Genomic DNA, 19,588 nt, shown 5'->3' on the forward strand with positions numbered 1-19,588 from the left:
GTCCCAATCTAGCCACTGTCTAGTAAACACCGTGCACTTCTCCTTTACCGTTTCAAAACATAACCTAGGTCTCACACCTGTTATTTACCTGAAGGTCATACAAACTTGGTATTAGAACATCGACTTAGTACCTAATGTACTACAATCACACGGTTCGACTCTCTCAAACCTTCCAACATACATCAGTTTGAATCACTCAAACCTGCAAACATACATGGTTGAATCACTCAAACCTTACAAACATACGTCAGTTCAAATCACTCAAACCTGCAAACATACATCAGTTCGAATCACTCAAACCTGCAAATATACAGTGCCTTGCGAAAGTATTCGGCCCCCTTGAACTTTGCGACCTTTTGACACATTTCAGGCTTCAAACATAAAGATATAAAACTGTATTTTTTTGTGAAGAATCAACAACAAGTGGGACACAATCATGAAGTGGAACGACATTTATTGGATATTTCAAACTTTTTTAACAAATCAAAAACTGAAAAATTGGGCGTGCAAAATTATTCAGCCCCCCTTAAGTTAATACTTTGTAGCGCCACCTTTTGCTGCGATTACAGCTGTAAGTCGCTTGGGGTATGTCTCTATCAGTTTTGCACATCGAGAGACTGACATTTTTTCCCATTTCTCCTTGCAAAACAGCTCGAGCTCAGTGAGGTTGGATGGAGAGCATTTGTGAACAGCAGTTTTCAGTTCTTTCCACAGATTCTCGATTGGATTCAGGTCTGGACTTTGACTTGGCCATTCTAACACCTGGATATGTTTATTTTTGAACCATTCCATTGTAGATGTTGCTTTATGTTTTGGATCATTGTCTTGTTGGAAGACAAATCTCCGTCCCAGTCTCAGGTCTTTGGCAGACTCCGTCAGGTTCTTCCAGAATGGTCCTGTATTTGGCTCCATCCATCTTCCCATCAATTTTAACCATCTTCCCTGTCCCTGCTGAAGAAAAGCAGGCCCAAACCATGATGCTGCCACCACCATGTTTGACAGTGGGGATGGTGTGTTCAGGGTGTTGCTTTTACGCCAAACATAACGTTTTGCATTGTTGCCAAAAAGTTCAACTTTGGTTTCATCTGACCAGAGCACTTTCTTCCACATGTTTGGTGTGTCTCCCAGGTGGCTTGTGGCAAACTTTAAACAACACTTTTTATGGATATCTTTAAGAAATGGCTTTCTTCTTGCCACTCTTCCATAAAGGCCAGATTTGTGCAATATAGGACTGATTGTTGTCCTATGGACAGAGTCTCCCACCTCAGCTGTAGATCTCTGCAGTTCATCCAGAGTGATCAAGGGCCTCTTGGCTGCATCTCTGATCAGTCTTCTCCTTGTATGAGCTGAAAGTTTAGAGGGACGGCCAGGTCTTGGTAGATTTGCAGTGGTCTGATACTCCTTCCATTTCAATATTATCGCTTGCACAGTGCTCCTTGGGATGTTTAAAGCTTGGGAAATCTTTTTGTATCCAAATCCGGCTTTAAACTTCTTCACAACAGTATCTCGGACCTGCCTGGTGTGTTCCTTGTTCTTCATGATGCTCTCTGCGCTTTTAACGGACCTCTGAGACTATCACAGTGCAGGTGCATTTATATGGAGACTTGATTACACACAGGTGGATTGTATTTATCATCATTAGTCATTTAGGTCAACATTGGATCATTCAGAGATCCTCACTGAACTTCTGGAGAGAGTTTGCTGCACTGAAAGTAAAGGGGCTGAATAATTTTGCACGCCCAATTTTTCAGTTTTTGATTTGTTAAAAAAGTTTGAAATATCCAATAAATGTCGTTCCACTTCATGATTGTGTCCCACTTGTTGTTGATTCTTCACAAAAAAATACAGTTTTATATCTTTATGTTTGAAGCCTGAAATGTGGCAAAAGGTCGCAAAGTTCAAGGGGGCCGAATACTTTCGCAAGGCACTGTACATCAGTTTGAATCACTCAAACCTGCAAACATACATGGTTGAATCACTCAAACCTTACAAACATACGTCAGTTCAAATCACTCAAACCTGCAAACATACATCAGTTTGAATCACTCAAACCTGCAACCATACATCAGTTCAAATCACTCAAACCTGCAAACATACATCAGTTTGAATCACTCAAACCTGCAACCATACATCAGTTTGAATCACTCAAACCTGCAAACATACATCAGTTTGAATCACTCAAACCTGCAACCATACATCAGTTTGAATCACTCAAACCTGCAAACATACATCAGTTCGAATCACTCAAACCTGCAAACATACGTGGACTTCAACGTTTTCAGTACCTTTTCTATTTCTAATGACATTTTAGTACATATATCTATCCAGTTCTACTTAAACGCTACTATATATAAACAATGTAATCAAATATGCAATGCGGGTCCCCTAAGATACCAGCCCCAACTGTAATATCTAATGTACTTTCAGTCACTCGGTAAAAGTATTCCGTATAAACTGAGTGTCCCCAAACACTCTTCTATAAATATCAATCACACTTATATTAGCCCCAACTAATATTGTAATGCACTTCACTCACACAGTGAACTTATCTTATTTCCAGTATAGTATACTGATTTTCACATATCCAGGAACTTATCTTATTTCCAGTATAGTATACTGCCGTTCACATATCCAGGAACTTATCTTATTTCCAGTATAGTATTACTGCCGTTCACATATCCAGGAACTTATCTTATTTCCAGTATAGTATACTGCCGTTCACATATCCAGGAACTTATCTTATTTCCAGTATAGTATACTGCCGTTCATGTGGTTAAACTGCCGTTCACCTCTCAATCGTACCAGTGGGTTCGCCCACCCTCACACAAACCAGTAGATTTACCGATCTACCTAGTACATTTCATTCACATTTATACGGTCATTTACCCTCATTCACACCTTGTAGGCCCCAAGTCAAATATTCAGTACATTTCATTCCCATTTATACGGTCATTTACCCTCATTCACACCTTGTAGGCCCCAAGTCAAATATTCAGTACATTTCATTCACATTTATACGGTCATTTACCCTCATTCACACCTTGTAGGCCCCAAGTCAAATATTCAGTACATTTCATTCCCATTTATACGGTAATTTACCCTCATTCACACCTTGTAGAACCCAAGTCAAATATTCAGTACATTTCATTCACATTTATACTGTCATTTACCCTCATTCACACCTTGTAGGCCCCAAGTCAAATATTCAGTACATTTCATTCACATTTATACGGTCATTTACCCTCATTCACACCTTGTAGGCCCCAAGTCAAATATTCAGTACATTTCATTCACATTTATACGGTCATTTACCCTCATTCACACCTTGTAGGCCCCAAGTCAAATATTCAGTACATTTCATTCGCATTTATACGGTCATTTACCCTCATTCACACCTTGTAGGCCCCAAGTCAAATATTCAGTACATTTCATTCACATTTATACGGTCATTTACCCTCATTCACACCTTGTAGGCCCCAAGTCAAATATTCAGTACATTTCATTCCCATTTATACGGTCATTTACCCTCATTCACACCTTGTAGGCCCCAAGTCAAATATTCATACATTTCATTCACATTTATACGGTCATTCACCCTCATTCACACCTTGTAGGCCCCAAGTCAAATATTCAGTACATTTCATTCACATTTATACGGTCATTTACCCTCATTCACACCTTGTAGGCCCCAAGTCAAATATTCAGTACATTTCATTCCCATTTATACGGTCATTTACCCTCATTCACACCTTGTAGGCCCCAAGTCAAATATTCAGTACATTTCATTCACATTTATACAGTCATTTACCCTCATTCACACCTTGTAGGCCCCAAGTCAAATATTCAGTACATTTCATTCACATTTATACGGTAATTTACCCTCATTCACACCTTGTAGGCCCCAAGTCAAATATTCAGTACATTTCATTCACATTTATACGGTCATTTACCCTCATTCACACCTTGTAGGCCCCAAGTCAAATATTCAGTACATTTCATTCACATTTATACGGTCATTTACCCTCATTCACACCTTGTAGGCCCCAAGTCAAATATTCAGTACATTTCATTCACATTTATACGGTCATTTACCCTCATTCACACCTTGTAGGCCCCAAGTCAAATATTCAGTACATTTCATTCACATTTATACGGTCATTTACCCTCATTCACACCTTGTAGGCCCCAAGTCAAATATTCAGTACATTTCATTCACATTTATACGGTCATTTACCCTCATTCACACCTTGTAGGCCCCAAGTCAAATATTCAGTACATTTCATTCACATTTATACGGTAATTTACCCTCATTCACACCTTGTAGGCCCCAAGTCAAATATTCAGTACATTTCATTCACATTTATACAGTCATTTACCCTCATTCACACCTTGTAGGCCCCAAGTCAAATATTCAGTACATTTCATTCCCATTTATACGGTCATTTACCCTCATTCACACCTTGTAGGCCCAAGTCAAATATTCAGTACATTTCATTCCCATTTATACGGTCATTTACCCTCATTCACACCTTGTAGGCCCCAAGTCAAATATTCAGTACATTTCATTCACATTTATACGGTCATTTACCCTCATTCACACCTTGTAGGCCCCAAGTCAAATATTCAGTACATTTCATTCCCATTTATACGGTCATTTACCCTCATTCACACCTTGTAGGCCCCAAGTCAAATATTCAGTACATTTCATTCACATTTATACGGTCATTTACCCTCATTCACACCGTGTAGGCCCCAAGTCAAATATTCAGTACATTTCATTCACATTTATACGGTCATTTACCCTCATTCACACCTTGTAGGCCCCAAGTCAAATATTCAGTACATTTCATTCACATTTATACGGTCATTTACCCTCATTCACACCTTGTAGGCCCCAAGTCAAATATTCAGTACATTTCATTCACATTTATACGGTCATTTACCCTCATTCACACCTTGTAGGCCCCAAGTCAAATATTCAGTACATTTCATTCACATTTATACGGTCATTTACCCTCATTCACACCTTGTAGGCCCCAAGTCAAATATTCAGTACATTTCATTCACATTTATACGGTCATTTACCCTCATTCACACCTTGTAGGCCCCAAGTCAAATATTCAGTACATTTCATTCACATTTATACAGTCATTTACCCTCATTCACACCTTGTAGGCCCCAAGTCAAATATTCAGTACATTTCATTCACATTTATACGGTCATTTACCCTCATTCACACCTTGTAGGCCCCAAGTCAAATATTCAGTACATTTCATTCACATTTATACGGTCATTTACCCTCATTCACACCTTGTAGGCCCCAAGTCAAATATTCATACATTTCATTCACATTTATACGGTCATTTACCCTCATTCACACCTTGTAGGCCCCAAGTCAAATATTCAGTACATTTCATTCACATTTATACAGTCATTTACCCTCATTCACACCTTGTAGGCCCCAAGTCAAATATTCAGTACATTTCATTCACATTTATACGGTCATTTACCCTCATTCACACCTTGTAGGCCCCAAGTCAAATATTCAGTACATTTCATTCACATTTATACGGTCATTTACCCTCATTCACACCTTGTTGGCCCCAAGTCAAATATTCAGTATATTTCATTTACACATTGCAACATTCAAATTACGTTGATCAACTTAAAATTGCATTCACCCCAGTTTTGTCTATATTGTTATAATATTTTTATACTAGATATAGGGAATTAAAATTTGGTAACTTACATAAGACAGGGTTTCTCACAAAAAATACATTTGGATAATGCCAATATGCAGAACTTCAGTTATCACAATATGTATCTGCTTACATTTTTAGATGACCGGTCAGTATTAACTGGGTGGTTCGAGCCCTGAATGCTCATTGGCTGAAAGCTGTGGTATATGAGACCGTATACCACGAGTATGACAAAACATTTATTTTTACTTATCTAATTACGTGTGCAACCAGTTTATAATAGCAATAAGGCACCTCGGGGGTTTGTGGTATATGACCAATATGCCACGGCTAAGGGCTGTATCCAGGCACTCTGCGTTGCGTCGTGCATAAGAACAACCCTTAGCCGTGGTATATTGGCCATATACCACACCCCTCGGGCCTTATTGCTTAAATAAACAACAGGGTTAAGGGTTTCTTAGGCAAAGAAATCTAACAAGTGGTTTGGACAACAGTTTGTGAGCTAGTAAGCTCCATGTGTAAACAAGAAGTGGAAATGGGGGGTTGTCACTGGACCAACTGTCACGTTCTGACCTTTATTCCTTTGTTTTGTCTTTATTTAGTATGGTCAGGGCGTGCGTTGGGGTGGGCAGTCTATGTTAGTTTTTCTATATTTTCTATTTCTGTCTTTGGCCTGATATGGTTCTCAATCGTTTTCCCTGATTGAGAACCATATTTAGGTAGCCTGTTTTCCTTTGTGTTTTGTGGGTGGTTATTTTCAGTCTCTGTGTGTCTGCACCAGTTAGAACTGTTTCGGTTGTCACTTTGTTGGTTTGTATTTTTGAAGTGTTCAGTTTCTTATTAAAAAGATGAACACTAACCACGCTGCGCTTTGGTCCTCTGCTTCTTCCCACGACAGCTATTACACCAACAAAGGGATTGGGCCCTTCACAAAAGCATACTATAGTCCTTCTCTAGACTAAGACCTCAGGGGACTAAAGTATCTAAGGAATGGATCCAGAATGTCTCTCTGGACCTTCGGTGTTTTTCGACATCACCACAGCGTTTGTTTACTGACTTGTTCAATTCCAAAAAAACGTACAAAGTGAGTGTCTTCTCTCTTTGAAATGGAGGGCCACTGGGCTGTTGGGTTCAGCACGTAGAATGGCCCTTCGGAGCTTTTTCATCACTAGGTGTAGACATTAACCACAGCACACCACACCCTGAATACCAACTTGTTTGGTCTATGACACAGTCTCTCATTAGCACCACCAGTTGAAGTGATTGATTAAGTTTAATGCTAGCTAACAACTTACCTTGGCTTCTTACTGCATTTGCATAACAGGTGGGCTCTTCGTGAGGCAGGTGGTTAGAGCGTTGGACTAGTTAACCGTAAGGTTGCAAGGTTGAATCCCTGAGCTGTTGTTCTGCCCCTGAACTTTGCGTGAGACTCGAAACAGGTGCATCCTGTTTCCATTGATCATCCTTGAGATGTTTATACAACCCGATTGGAGTCTACCTGTGGTAAATTCAATTCATTGGACATGATGGAAAAAGACCCATAACATCCACATGAAATTAAATATTTTTCTTGATCAAATAACATAGAAAAAATCCTTTTTTGTGCAGTATTAATTGACCATGCTTACAAACCACAATTTAATTGTACATTACTGTATTGAACATAGGATGTTCATGTAGGTTTGTACCTGTAGACTTTCCATCACGATGAGGGAAAACAATGTTCAATACAGTATTTGAGTACATTGAGACATGAAAGGGTTTGTGATGATGTGGCTCAGTTGGTAGAGCATGGTGCTTGCAATGCTAGGCTTTTGGGTTCAATTCTCACGGGGGACCAGTACAAAATGTATTACATTGTATGCACTCACTACTGTAAATTGCTCTGGAATATAATTACAATTAATGAATAGACCCATTTTCAGTTTTCACATAGAAACAACATGACTGATGATTTACTCTTACAACCGCCCTAGATACAGTGGCACCTATTAGAAAGAAAAAATGTACCCTAGAAAAGCTTGCCCCCTGGTACACTGATCATACCCGAGCCCTGAAGCGGTGCCGTCAGAAAGCTAGAGTATAAATGGCATTCCTCCAAGCTTGAGGTATACCGGCTGTTGCATGGCAAGACAGCATCACAAAATACAAGCAAGCCCTAGCATCTGTGCATGCGTCCTACTTCTCTAAATTAATAGATAACAAAAAGAACCCTCAATTTTTCTTCAGCACCGTAGCCAGCCTCACAGGGAAGCAGGCTCCAGCCTGCCCTGAGCATTTTTCTAGCCTCACCTGTAATGATTTTATTTAAAAAATCTATTGAGAAAATTACTACAATTAGAGATAAAATCTCCAAGAATCCATCTGCTATGCCACAAACCCTACGGGATTATGAGGAGACCACAGCTATTCTGGATTGTTTAACACCCCTGATTTATGATGACATGGTTGAACTTATGATGCACTCCAATCAATCAGTCAAATTATTATTATTTATAAAGCCTTACGTCAGCTGTTGTCACAAAGTGCTGTACAGAAACCCAGCCTAAAACCCCAAACAGCAATCAATGCAGGTGTAGAAGCACGGTGGCTAGGAAAAACTCCCTAGAAAGTCCAGAACCTAGGAAGAAACCTAGAGAGGAACCATGCTATGAGGGGTGGCCAGTCCTCTTCTGGCTGTGCCAGGTGGAGATTATAACAGAATATGGCCAAGATGTTCAAATGTTCATAGATGACCAGCATGGTCAAATAATAATAATCACAGTGGTTGTCGAGGGTGCAACAGGTCAGCACCTCAGGAGTAAATGTCAGTTGGATTTTCATAGCCGATCATTCAGAGTATCTCTACCGCTCCTGCTGTCTCTAGAGAGTTGAAAACAGCAGGTCTGGGACAGGTAGCACGTCCGGTGAACAGGTCAGGGTTCCATAGCCGCAGGCAGAACAGTTGAAACTGGAGCAGCAGCACGACCAGGTGGACTGGGGTCAGCAAGGAGTCATCAGGCCAGGTAGTCCTAAGGCATGGTCCTAGGGCTCAGGTCCTCCGAGAGAGAGAAAGAAAGAAAGAGGGAAAGGACACCGGATAAGACAGGAGAAATACTCCAGATATAACAGACTGACCCTAGCCCCCCGACACATAAACTACTGCAGCATAAATACTGGAGGCTGAGACAGGAGAGGTCGGGAGACACTGTGGCCCCGTCCGACGATACACCCGGACAGGGCCAAACAGGCAGGATATAACCCTACCCACTTTGCCAATGCACAGCCCCCACACCACTACAGGGATTTCTTCAACCACCAACTTACAAGGCTGAGAATAGCCCAGTAAGATCTCCGCCACGGCACAAACCCAAGGGGGGGAGCCAACCCGGACAGGAAGATCATGTCAGTGACTCAACCCACTCAAGTGACACACCCCTCCTAGGGACAGCATGGAAGAGCACCAGTAAGCCAGTGACTCAGCCCCTGTAATAGGGTTATAGGCAGAGAATCCCAGTGGAGAGGGGAAGACAGAGACAGCAAGGGCAGTTCGTTGCTCCAGTGCTTTTCCGTTCACCTTCACACTCCTGGGCCAAATTACACTTAATCATAGGACCTGTTCCACTTACTGGTGCTTTCCCATGCCGTCCCTAGGAGGAGTGTGTCACTTGAGTGGGTTGAGTCACTGGCTTACTGGTGCTTTCCCATGCCGTCCCTAGGAGGAGTGCGTCACTTGAGTGGGTTGAGTCACTGACGTGATCTTCCTGTCCGGGTTGGATTATGGAACCCTGACCTGTTCACCGGACGTGCTACCTGTCCCAGACCTGCTGTTTTCAACTCTCTAGAGACAGCAGGAGCGGTAGAGATACTCTGTTGCACCCTCAACAACCACTGTGACTATTATTTGACCCTGCTGGTCATCTATGCACATTTGAACATCTTGGTCATGCTCTGTTATAATCTCCACCTGGTACAGCCAGAAGAGGACTGGCCACCCCTCATAGCCTGGTTCCTCTCTAGGTTTCTTCCTAGGTTCTGGCCTTTCTAGGGAGTTTTTCCGAGCCACCAAGCTTCTACACCTGCATTGCTTGCTGTTTCGTGTTTTAGACTGGGTTTCTGTACAGCACTTTGTGACAACAACTGATGTAAGAAGGGCTTTATAAGTACATTTGATTGATTGATTGACAGCCAAAGAACAATTTTTTTCTAATGGTGTAGTGTGACTGTTAAAATCATGCTGCAGGGCCATTCTGTGCATTTGAGAGATATTGAATTCCTTTTTATTACAAAACACAAGATATTTAGGATGCAGAGCCAGCACAATAAGACTTTTACAATGGCTTTTACAATGATCAAATCCAACGTTAAATCTTTACTTCAGAGTAGGGGAGATGCTAAACTGGAAATGGTCCCAAACCAAATATAGGTAATGTGTGTGAATGTAACTGCTTTTGTGTCAGTGAGTGTGTGTATACATTATATTGTGTCTTTATGAATACATGTCTTTGTTTGTATTTTATTCTGTTTGTATGAGAGTGCAGTATTCTCTAGCTCTTCCTCAAGGCAGAGGAGGCAGTAGGTGGAATTCTGGGGAGGTGAAGCACTGTAACGTTCAAGTAATCCATTTCCCCGTTCTCCTCCTCCTCCTCACTGTTACTCCTCTGTGGTGGGGGAGCATGGGCCTGGCTTTTCTGGAGGATGGAGGGGGGTTTTTGTGGAAGCCCCCCTGGATGAACTGCCACATGAACAGGGTCCTGCACGGGTCTTCTACACCTCTGTGAATATGGGAACGTTCCGTTAAACACTTGAAAACGGGGTTATATAGCAGCTTGACGTCACAACATGTATCAATCGCAGCCACCAAGCTACACTGCAGTTCCGATTATAGCCACCTAAGGGCATGAGAGAATTTCATCTCTAGCCCTCTCTCAGAACCATTGAAATAACTATGAAGTCAGAGAGGTGTTATGGGTAGATGTGTGAGTCTCACCTGACAGAGCAACAGTGCTGTTATGGTCCCTCCCAGCACCAGCATTCCCAGAATCCCACTCGCAATGGACACAATTATTATGTGAGGAGATTCACTGAAGGCTGACAAAACAGGAGGGAACTAGTTAGACATTTCTTATCTTTTCTACATCCTTGTTCAGATTATTACAATAGCTGACGTATAAGTTAGTGTGACAGTTCAGAAAGGAAGCACGCGCATGGTTGTTGTGGGTGTCATCTTGGTGACTAGGTACTTCTATGGCAGAACAACTTGGCGTAGAAGAGAAATATGTGAGGTACATGTTAGCCTGGTTTGGAGTTGGTGAAGGTGGGCAGTACCTGTTTGTGGGTCCTCAGTCAGATACAAAAAAAGGTGACATTTCAAAGACCCAAGTGGGAAGGTTGTGAGAGAACAGCAGTACGGCCCAGCGTCATTCCTCTGTGTCCCTAGTAATGTGAATCCACGCATCGTCACAGCAGAGACACGGTCGATATAGTCCTGCTCCACGACAACTGGGTTGTTTGTGTTCGAAACCAGAATCCTACGGCCATCACACCCTCCAATCCTCCACTCAACCTGGGACACATTCCCGTCTCCAGACGGCTCACAGGACAGAGTCACAGGATGACCAATCTTTGCTGTGATGTTACCAGAAGTTCTCACCCTGCTGTCTGCAAAACAACCTGGAAGGGATGGGGGTCTTATTTTGGGATGATCTTACATCATCATGAAAACATTGGCACACGTTTCTTAACTTTGTTCTCTATAATTATGTAAAATGAGAGATACAGTACATTTGGAAAGTATTGCGACCCCTTCCCTTTTTCACATTTTGTTACGTTACATTCTTAAATGGATCAAATAAAAAAAACATTAAATCGACACACAATACCCCATAATGACAAAGTGAAAACATGTATTTAGAATTTTTCCCAATTGTATTAAATATAAAAACAGATACTTTATGTTTCCATTGATCATCGTTTATGTTTCTTCAACTTGACTGGAGTCCACCTATGGTAAATTAAATTGATGGACATGATTTGGAAAGGCACACACCTTCTATATAAGTTAACAGTGCATGTCTACACCTGCATTACTTGCTGTTTGGGGTTTTAGGCTGGGTTTCTGTACAGCACTTTGAGATATCAGCTGATGTATGAAGGGCTATATAAATACATTTGATTTGATTTGATGTCAGAAAAAAGACCAAGCCACGAGGTCGAATAAATTGTCCGTAGAGCTCCAAGACAGAATTGTGTCAAGGCACAGATCTGGGGAAGGGTAGCAAAATGTATGCAGCATTGAAGTTCCCCTACAACACAGTGGCCTCCATCCTTCTTAAATGGAAACCTGCTCCAGAGCACTCAGGACCTCAGACTGGGGTGAATGTTCACCTTCCAACACGACAATGACCCTAAACACACAACTTAGTCATACTTTGGAGGCGCGCACACCACCCACCGCTTCGGAGTATATTACTCACTAATGTCCAGTCCCTAGATAACAAAGTTGACGAAATCTCCAGAGAGACATCAGGGATTGTAACATACTCTGTTTCACACAAACTTGTCTCTCTCGGGATATGCTGTCAGAGTCGGTACAGCCACCGAGATTCTCAGTGCATCGTGCCGACAGGAATAAACATCTCTCTGGGGAGAAGAAGGGTGGGGGTGTATGTTTCATGATTAACAACTCATGCATGGTGTAATTGTAACAACATACAGGAACTCAAGCCATTTTGTTCACCTGACCTATAATTACTCACAATCAAATGCCAACTGTATTATCTCATAAGAGAATTCTCTTCGGTTATTGTCACAGCCGTGTATATCCACCCTCAAGCCGATACCACAACGGCCCTCATGTAACTTCACAGGACTTTATGCAAACTGGAAACCATATATCCTGAGGCTGCATTTATTTTAGCTGGGAATTTAAAAAAAGTACATTTGAGAAAAAGGCTATCTAAATTCTATCAGCATATCGACTGTAGCACTCGCGCTGGAAAAACACTGGACCATTGATACTAGAACTTCCAAGATGCATACAAGGCCCTTCCCACCCTCATTTTGGCAAATCTGACCACAACTCCATTTTGCTCCTCCCTTCCTATAGGCAGAAACTCAAACAGGAAGTACCCGTGCTAAGGACTATTCAAAGCTGGTCTGACCAATCGGAATCCACGTTTCAAGATCATTTTGATCACGAGGACTGGGATATGTTCCAGGTAGCCTCAGAGAACAATATTGACGGATACCTATCCTAACAAGAAACCGTGGATAAATGGCAGCATTCGCGCAAAACTCAAAGCACGTACCTCTGTTTTTAACCATGTCTACTGGGAATATGGCAGAATACAAACAGAGTAGTCATTCCCTCCGCAAGGCAATCAAACAAGCAAAATGTCAGTATAGAGACAAAGTGGAGTCGCAATTCAACGGCTCAGACACGAGATGTATGTGGCAGGGTCTACAGACAATCACAGACTACAAAGGGAAAACCAGCCACGTCGCGGACACTGACGTCTTGCTTCCAAACAAACTAAACACCTTCTTTGCCCACTTTGAGGATAATACAGTGCCATCGTCACGGCCCGCTACCAAGGACTGTGGGCTCTCCTTCTCCGTGTCCAACGTGAGTAAGACATTTAAACGTGTTAAACCTTGCAAGGCTGCCGGCCCAGATGGCATCCCAAGCCGTGTCCTCAGAGCATGCTCAGACCAGCTGGCTGGTGTGTTTACGGACATATTCAATCTATCCCTATCCCAGTCTGCTGTCCTCACATGCTTCAAGATGGCCACCATTGTTCCTGTACCCAAGAATGGTAACTGAACTAAATGACTATTGCCCCGTAGCACTCACTTCTGTCATCATGAAGTGCTTTGAGAGACTAGTCAAGGATCATATCACCTCCACCTTTCCTGTCACCCTAGACTCGCTTCAATTTGCTTACCGCCCCAATAGGTCCACAGACGTTGCAATCGCCATCATACTGCACACTATCCTATCCCATCTGGACAAGAGGAATACCGATGTAAGAATGCTGTTCATTGACTATAGCTCAGCATTCAACACCATAGTACACTCCAAGCTCATCATTAAGCTTGAGGCCCTGGGTCTCAATCCCACCGTGTACAACTGGGTTCTGATCTTCCTGACGGGCTGCCCCCAGGTGGTGAAGGTAGAAAACAACATCTCCACTTCGCTGTTACTCAACATTGGGGCCCCACAAGGATGCGTGCTCAGCCCCCTCCTGTACTCCCTGTTCACCCATGACTGCGTGGCCATGCACGCCTCCAATTCAATCATCAAGTTGGTAGGCTTAATTAATCACCAACAACAACGAGACAGCCTACAGGGAGGTGGTGAGGGCACTCGGAATGTGGTGTCAGGAAAATAACCTCCCACTCAACTTCAACAAAACAAAGGAGATGATCGTGAACTTCAGGAAACAGCAGAGGGAGCACCCCCATATCCACATCGATGGGCAAAGAGTGGAGAAAGTGGAAAGTTTTAAGTTCGTACATATCACTGACAAACTGAAAAGGTCCACCCACACAGACAGTGCGGTAAAGAAAGTGCAACAGCGACTCTTCAACCTCAGAAAGCTGAAAAAATGTGGCACCTAAAACACTCACAAACTTTTACAGATGCACAATTGAGAGCATCCTGTCAGAAATCCTGAAATCCTTTCCTGTTGGAAATCCACAACCGCAGGGCTCTCCAGAGGGTGGTGGGTCTGCACAACGCATCCCCGGGGGCAAACTACCTGCCTTCCAAGACACCTACAGCACCCAATGTCACTGGAAGGCCAAAATGATCAAGGACAACAACCAACCGAGCCGCTGCCTGTTCACCCAGCTACCATCCAGAAGGTGAGGTCAGTACAGGTGCACCATAGCTGGGACCTAGAGACTGAAAAACAGCTTCTACAGTTGATGTCGGAGGTTTACATACACCTTAGCTAAATACATTTAAACTCAGTTTTTCGCAATTCCTGACATTTAATCCTTGTAGAAATTCCCTGTCTTAGGTCAGTTAGGATTACCACTTTATTTTAAGAATGTGAAATGTCAGAATAATAGTAGAGAGAATTATTTATTTAAACTTTTATTTCTTTCATCACATTCCCAGTGGGTCAGAAGTTTACATACACTCAATTAGTATTTGGTAGCATTGCCAATAAATTGTTTGACTTGGGTCAAACGTTTAGGGTAGCCTTCCACAAGCTTCCCACAATAAGTTGGGTGAATTTTGGCCCATTCCTCCTGACAGAGCTGGTGTAACTGAGTCAGGTTTGTAGGCCTCCTTGCTCACACACACTTTTTCAGTTCTGCCCACAAATGTTCTATGGGATTGAGGTCAGGACTTTGTGTTGGCCTCTCCAATGCCTTGACTTTGTTGTCCTTAAGCCATTTTGCCACAAATTTGGAAGTATGCTTGGGGTCATTGTCCATTTGGAAGACCCATTTGCAACCAAGCTTTAACTTCCTGACTGAAGTCTTGAGATGTTGATTCAATATCATCATATAACATCATCTTCCTCCTCAGGATGCCATCTATTTTGTGAAGTGCACCAGTCACCCCTGCAGCAATGCACCCACACAACATGATGCTTCCACCCCCATGCTTCACGGTTGGGATGGTGTTCTTCAGCTTGCAAGCATCCCCATTTTTCCTCCAAACATAACAATGGTCATTATGGCCAAACAGTTCTATTTTTGTTTCATCAGACCAGAGAACATTTCTCCAAAAAGTACAATATTTGTCCCCATGTGCAGTTGCAAACCGTAGTCTGGCTTTTTTAATGGCGGTTTAGGAGCAGTGGCTTCTACCTTGCTGAGTGACCTTTCAGGTTATGTCGATATAGGACTCGTTTTACTGTTGATATAGATACTTTTGTACCTGTTTCCTCCAGTATAAGGTGGCACAGGTGGGGCGGCGGGGTAGCCTAGTGGTTAGAGCATTGGACTAGTAATCGGAAGGTTGTAAGCTCAAACCCCCGAGCTGCCCCTGAACAGGCAGTTAACCTACTGTTCCTAGGCTGTCATTGAAAATAAGAATTTGTTGCCTAGTTAAATAAAAAAAAAGGTAATTTGCTGTTGTTCTGGGATTGATTTGTACTTCAGGAGACAGAGCGCGTCGCCTTCCTGAGCGGTATGTCAGCTGCGTGGTCCATTGTGTTTATACTTGCGTACTATTGTTTGTACAGATGAATGTGGTACCTTCAGGCATTTGGAAATTCATCCCAAGGATGAACCAGACTTGTGGAGGTCTACCATTTTTTTTCTGTGGTCTTGGCTGATTTCTTTTCATTTTCCCATGATGTCAAGCAAAGAGGCACTTAGTTTGAAGGTAGGCCTTGAAATTTATTCACGGGTACACCTCCAATTGACTCGAATGATGCCAATTAGTCTATCAAAACCTTCTAAAGCCATGAAATAATTTTCTGGAATTTTCCAAGCTGTTTAAAGGCACAGTCAACTTAGTGTATGTAAACTTCTGACCCACTGGATTTGTGATACAGTGAATTATAAGTGAAATAATCTGTCTGTAAACAATTGTTGGAAAAATTACTTGTGTCATGCACAAAGTAGATGTCCTAACCGACTTGCCAAAACTATAGTTTGTTAACAAGAAATTTGTGGAGTGGTTGTAAAAGAGTTTTAATGACTCCAACCTAAGTGTATGTAAACTTCCGACTTCAACTGTAAATACTATATTCTATACTATCTATTACATCTTAGTGTCACGCCCTGACCTTAGAGAGACATTTTATTTCTCTATTTGGTGAGGTCAGGGTGTGATGTGGGGTGGGCATTCTATGTTTTGTATTTCTTTGTGTTTGGCCAAGTGTGGTTCCCAATCAGAGGCAGCTGTCCATCATTGTCTCTGATTGGGAATCATATTTAGGTAGCCTTTTTCCCACCTATGTTGCGGGATCTTCTCTTTGGACAGCTCTGTGTAGCCTACGGAACGGTACGTTTGGTTTCACTTTGTTATTTTGTTGCTGGTTCTCATTTAAATAAATATGATGACCACAAATTACGCTGCGTCTTGGTCTCCTTCAAACAACGCACGTTACACTTAGTCTATGCCGCTCTGACATTGCTCATCCATATGTTTATATTCATATATTCTTATTCCATTCCTTTACTGAGATTTGTACGTTTTAGGTGTTTGTTGTGGAATTGTTAGATATTGCTGCACAATCGGAACAAGAAACACAAGTATTTTGCTACACTCGCAATAACATCTGCTAAACATGTGTATGTGACCAATAAAATTTGATTTGAAGATAACGCAGGAGTGGCTTTGGGAGAAGTCTCTGAATGTCCCAGCCAGAGCCCGGACTTGAACACGATCTAACATCTCTGGAGAGACATGAAAATAGCTGTGCAGCGACGCTCCCCATTCAACCTGACAGAGCTTGAGAGGATCTGCAGAGAAACTCCCCAAATACAGGTGTGCCAAGCTTGTCGTGTCATACCCAAGAAGACTTGAGGCTGTAATCAATGCCAAAGATGCTTCAACAAAGTACTGAGTAAAGGGTCTGAATACTTATAGAAATATATATATATATATATATATATATATATATATATATATATATATATTTTTTTCCTTTAAAAAAAAAAACATTTTCTAAAATTTCTAAACTGTTTTTGCCTTGTCATTATTGGGTATTGTATGTAGATTGAGGGGAAATAAACATTTGAATACATTTTAGAATAAGGCTGTAACGTAACAAAATGAAGGGATCTGCATACTTTCTCGAATACTATACATTTTTTTGTTAAAGTGGAGTATTGAATTTGTCCTATCATTTCAGCTCTGTTCGACAATAGTTTGTTCCTAATTGCTGTACATAATGTTTGTACTATGCAGTGACCCTGTTGATGATCATTTGTGATCTTCCACAGTCTTAGTTGCGTGGTATTCATGATTAATTTACAACAAGTCCTCTTCTATTCTTTATAGAACTATCACCAATACTAATTAGCTCAAATGTAGGCATATTCGTACACAGAGAGAACCAGTCAGAATAGATTTGCCAGGACCTATACTCTATACCTGATCAGAACATTAATGTCTAATAACACATTTATCAACACAGTCTCTCTCCAGTGGGAACGTGGGTCTCTTACCAGAACAGAGGAGCAGGAGGACCAGTGGTGCTGAGGACCAGTAGTGGACAAGCAGACACTCTTTAGTACTGACACTCATGATGGGAAATACAGCAATGTTGGGGGGGATGGAGAATATCTCTGAGCTTTATGAAATGACAGGAAATGACAGACGCCAGCGAGTGAGAAGGGTCCAACAAGAAACAGAAGGCACACCAGGAAATACAATCAGTGTGTGTGTGTGTGTATCAGTCTGTTTGTGTGTGAGCGAGTGAGTAAGAGAGAGAGAGCATGTGCATATCTTCAACAGTAGCCACATTTGCAATTCAAGTTGAGGTGGATTTTAAACAGTTAAAATATTGAAAATACCGTGTACACTTACTAACGAACTAGTGACAGTTCTACACAGACTCTCATTATGTAGGTTTGTTGCCGTGATGACACAGATGAGGCCTACTGAGCTTCTAGCCACTTCCTTTGAACACAGCAGCCCTGGTCGACTGTTTTTTTTATGCCCCACTAATACACATTGTCTCCCACTCTTCGCCGATAGATAAGATATGCTTTATTGGCTTGACAAACAAACAAGATACAAAGGAAGATGAGTCTTAGTCTTATACAAGTAAAAGGATAGTTGAAGTAATGTAATGTACATTAAAACTTAACAATAATAGCACTTCAACTACAAAGAGTGTGCGTGGGTGAGAGGATGTCATGTCTGGCAGACATGTGTCATGTCTGGCAGAACTTGTACATCTTTCCTCCCTTTGAAGTAATCTTATGGTCAGGTGCATTCTGTCAATAAGTAGTCTACAGTTTCTTAAACATGTTCTCTAACTCATGTCTTTCTATGAATCTATTGCTATTTAGTCTACCATAGTTACCAATCTTTACATCATTTTGGAAAAGATAGAGACAGCAAAATCAAACAGATATTTGTAAGACGTTAAAACGTTTCCTATTAGTCAGAGAAACCCTTTATTTTTTTGAGCAGTGTATAAAGGGAACACTTAAACAACACAATGTAACTCCAAGTCAATCACACTTCTGTGAAATCAAACTGTCCACTTAGGAAGCAACACTGATTGACAATAAATTTCACATGCTGTTGTGCAAATAAATAGACAACAGGTGGAAATTATAGGTAATTAGCAAGACACCCCCAATAAAGGAGTAGTTCTGCAGATCGTACCACAGACCACTTTTCAGTTCCTATGCTTCCTGGCTGATGTTTTGAGTCTACAACCCACACAAGTGGCTCAGGTAGTGCAGCTCATCCAGGATGGAACATTAATGCGAGCTGTGGCAGGAAGGTTTGCTGTGTCTGTCGGCGTAGTGTCCAGAGCATGGAGGCGCTACCAGGAGACAGGCCAGTACATCAGGAGACGTGGAGGAGGCCGTAGGAGGGCAACAACCCAGCAGCAGGACCGCTACCTCCGCCTTTGTGCAAGGAGGAGCACTGCCAGAGCCCTGCAAAATGACCTCCAGCAGGCCACAAATGTGCATGTGTCTGCTCAAACGGTCAGAAACAGACTCCATGAGGGTGGTATGAGGGCCCGACGTCCACAGGTGGGGGTTGTGCTTTACAGCCCAACACGGTGCAGGACGTTTGGCATTTGCCAGAGAACACCAAGATTGGCAAATTCGCCACTGGCGCCCTGTGCTCTTCACAGATGAAAGCAGGTTCACACTGAGCACGTGACAGACGTGACAGAGTCTGGAGACGCCGTGGAGAACGTGCTGCTGCCTGCAACATCCTCCAGCATGACCGGTTTGGTGGTGGGTCAGTC

General features: G+C 42.1%; 1 protein-coding gene across 1 annotated transcript; it reads right to left on the reverse strand.

The window, feature by feature from the left end:
- Positions 1 to 9,831: 9,831 nt before the first annotated feature.
- On the reverse strand, positions 9,832 to 19,123 carry LOC110510075. Its single transcript, XM_021591394.2, has 4 exons — positions 17,820 to 19,123; positions 11,007 to 11,351; positions 10,669 to 10,769; positions 9,832 to 10,453 (listed from the first exon to the last, which is right to left on the reverse strand). Exons 1-4 carry the CDS (start codon positions 17,896 to 17,898, stop codon positions 10,226 to 10,228), a joined length of 753 nt encoding a protein of 250 aa, XP_021447069.2. The 5' UTR covers positions 17,899 to 19,123; the 3' UTR covers positions 9,832 to 10,225.
- Between the last annotated feature and the right edge of the window lie 465 nt (positions 19,124 to 19,588).

Source organism: Oncorhynchus mykiss, chromosome Y (genome assembly GCF_013265735.2).
Source record: "Oncorhynchus mykiss isolate Arlee chromosome Y, USDA_OmykA_1.1, whole genome shotgun sequence".
Lineage (NCBI taxonomy): Eukaryota > Metazoa > Chordata > Actinopteri > Salmoniformes > Salmonidae > Oncorhynchus > Oncorhynchus mykiss.

Bases quoted from the DNA above. Each gene is read 5' to 3' on its own strand.
- LOC110510075 (XM_021591394.2), bottom strand. From the start codon at position 17,898: ATGAGTGTCAGTACTAAAGAGTGTCTGCTTGTCCACTACTGGTCCTCA. The intron at 11,352-17,819 runs GTAAGAGACCCA...CATCCCTTCCAG, and splicing joins CCTCCTGCTCCTCTGTTCTG to GTTGTTTTGCAGACAGCAGG. The intron at 10,770-11,006 runs GTACTGCCCACC...CTGTTTTGTCAG, and splicing joins GACTGAGGACCCACAAACAG to CCTTCAGTGAATCTCCTCAC.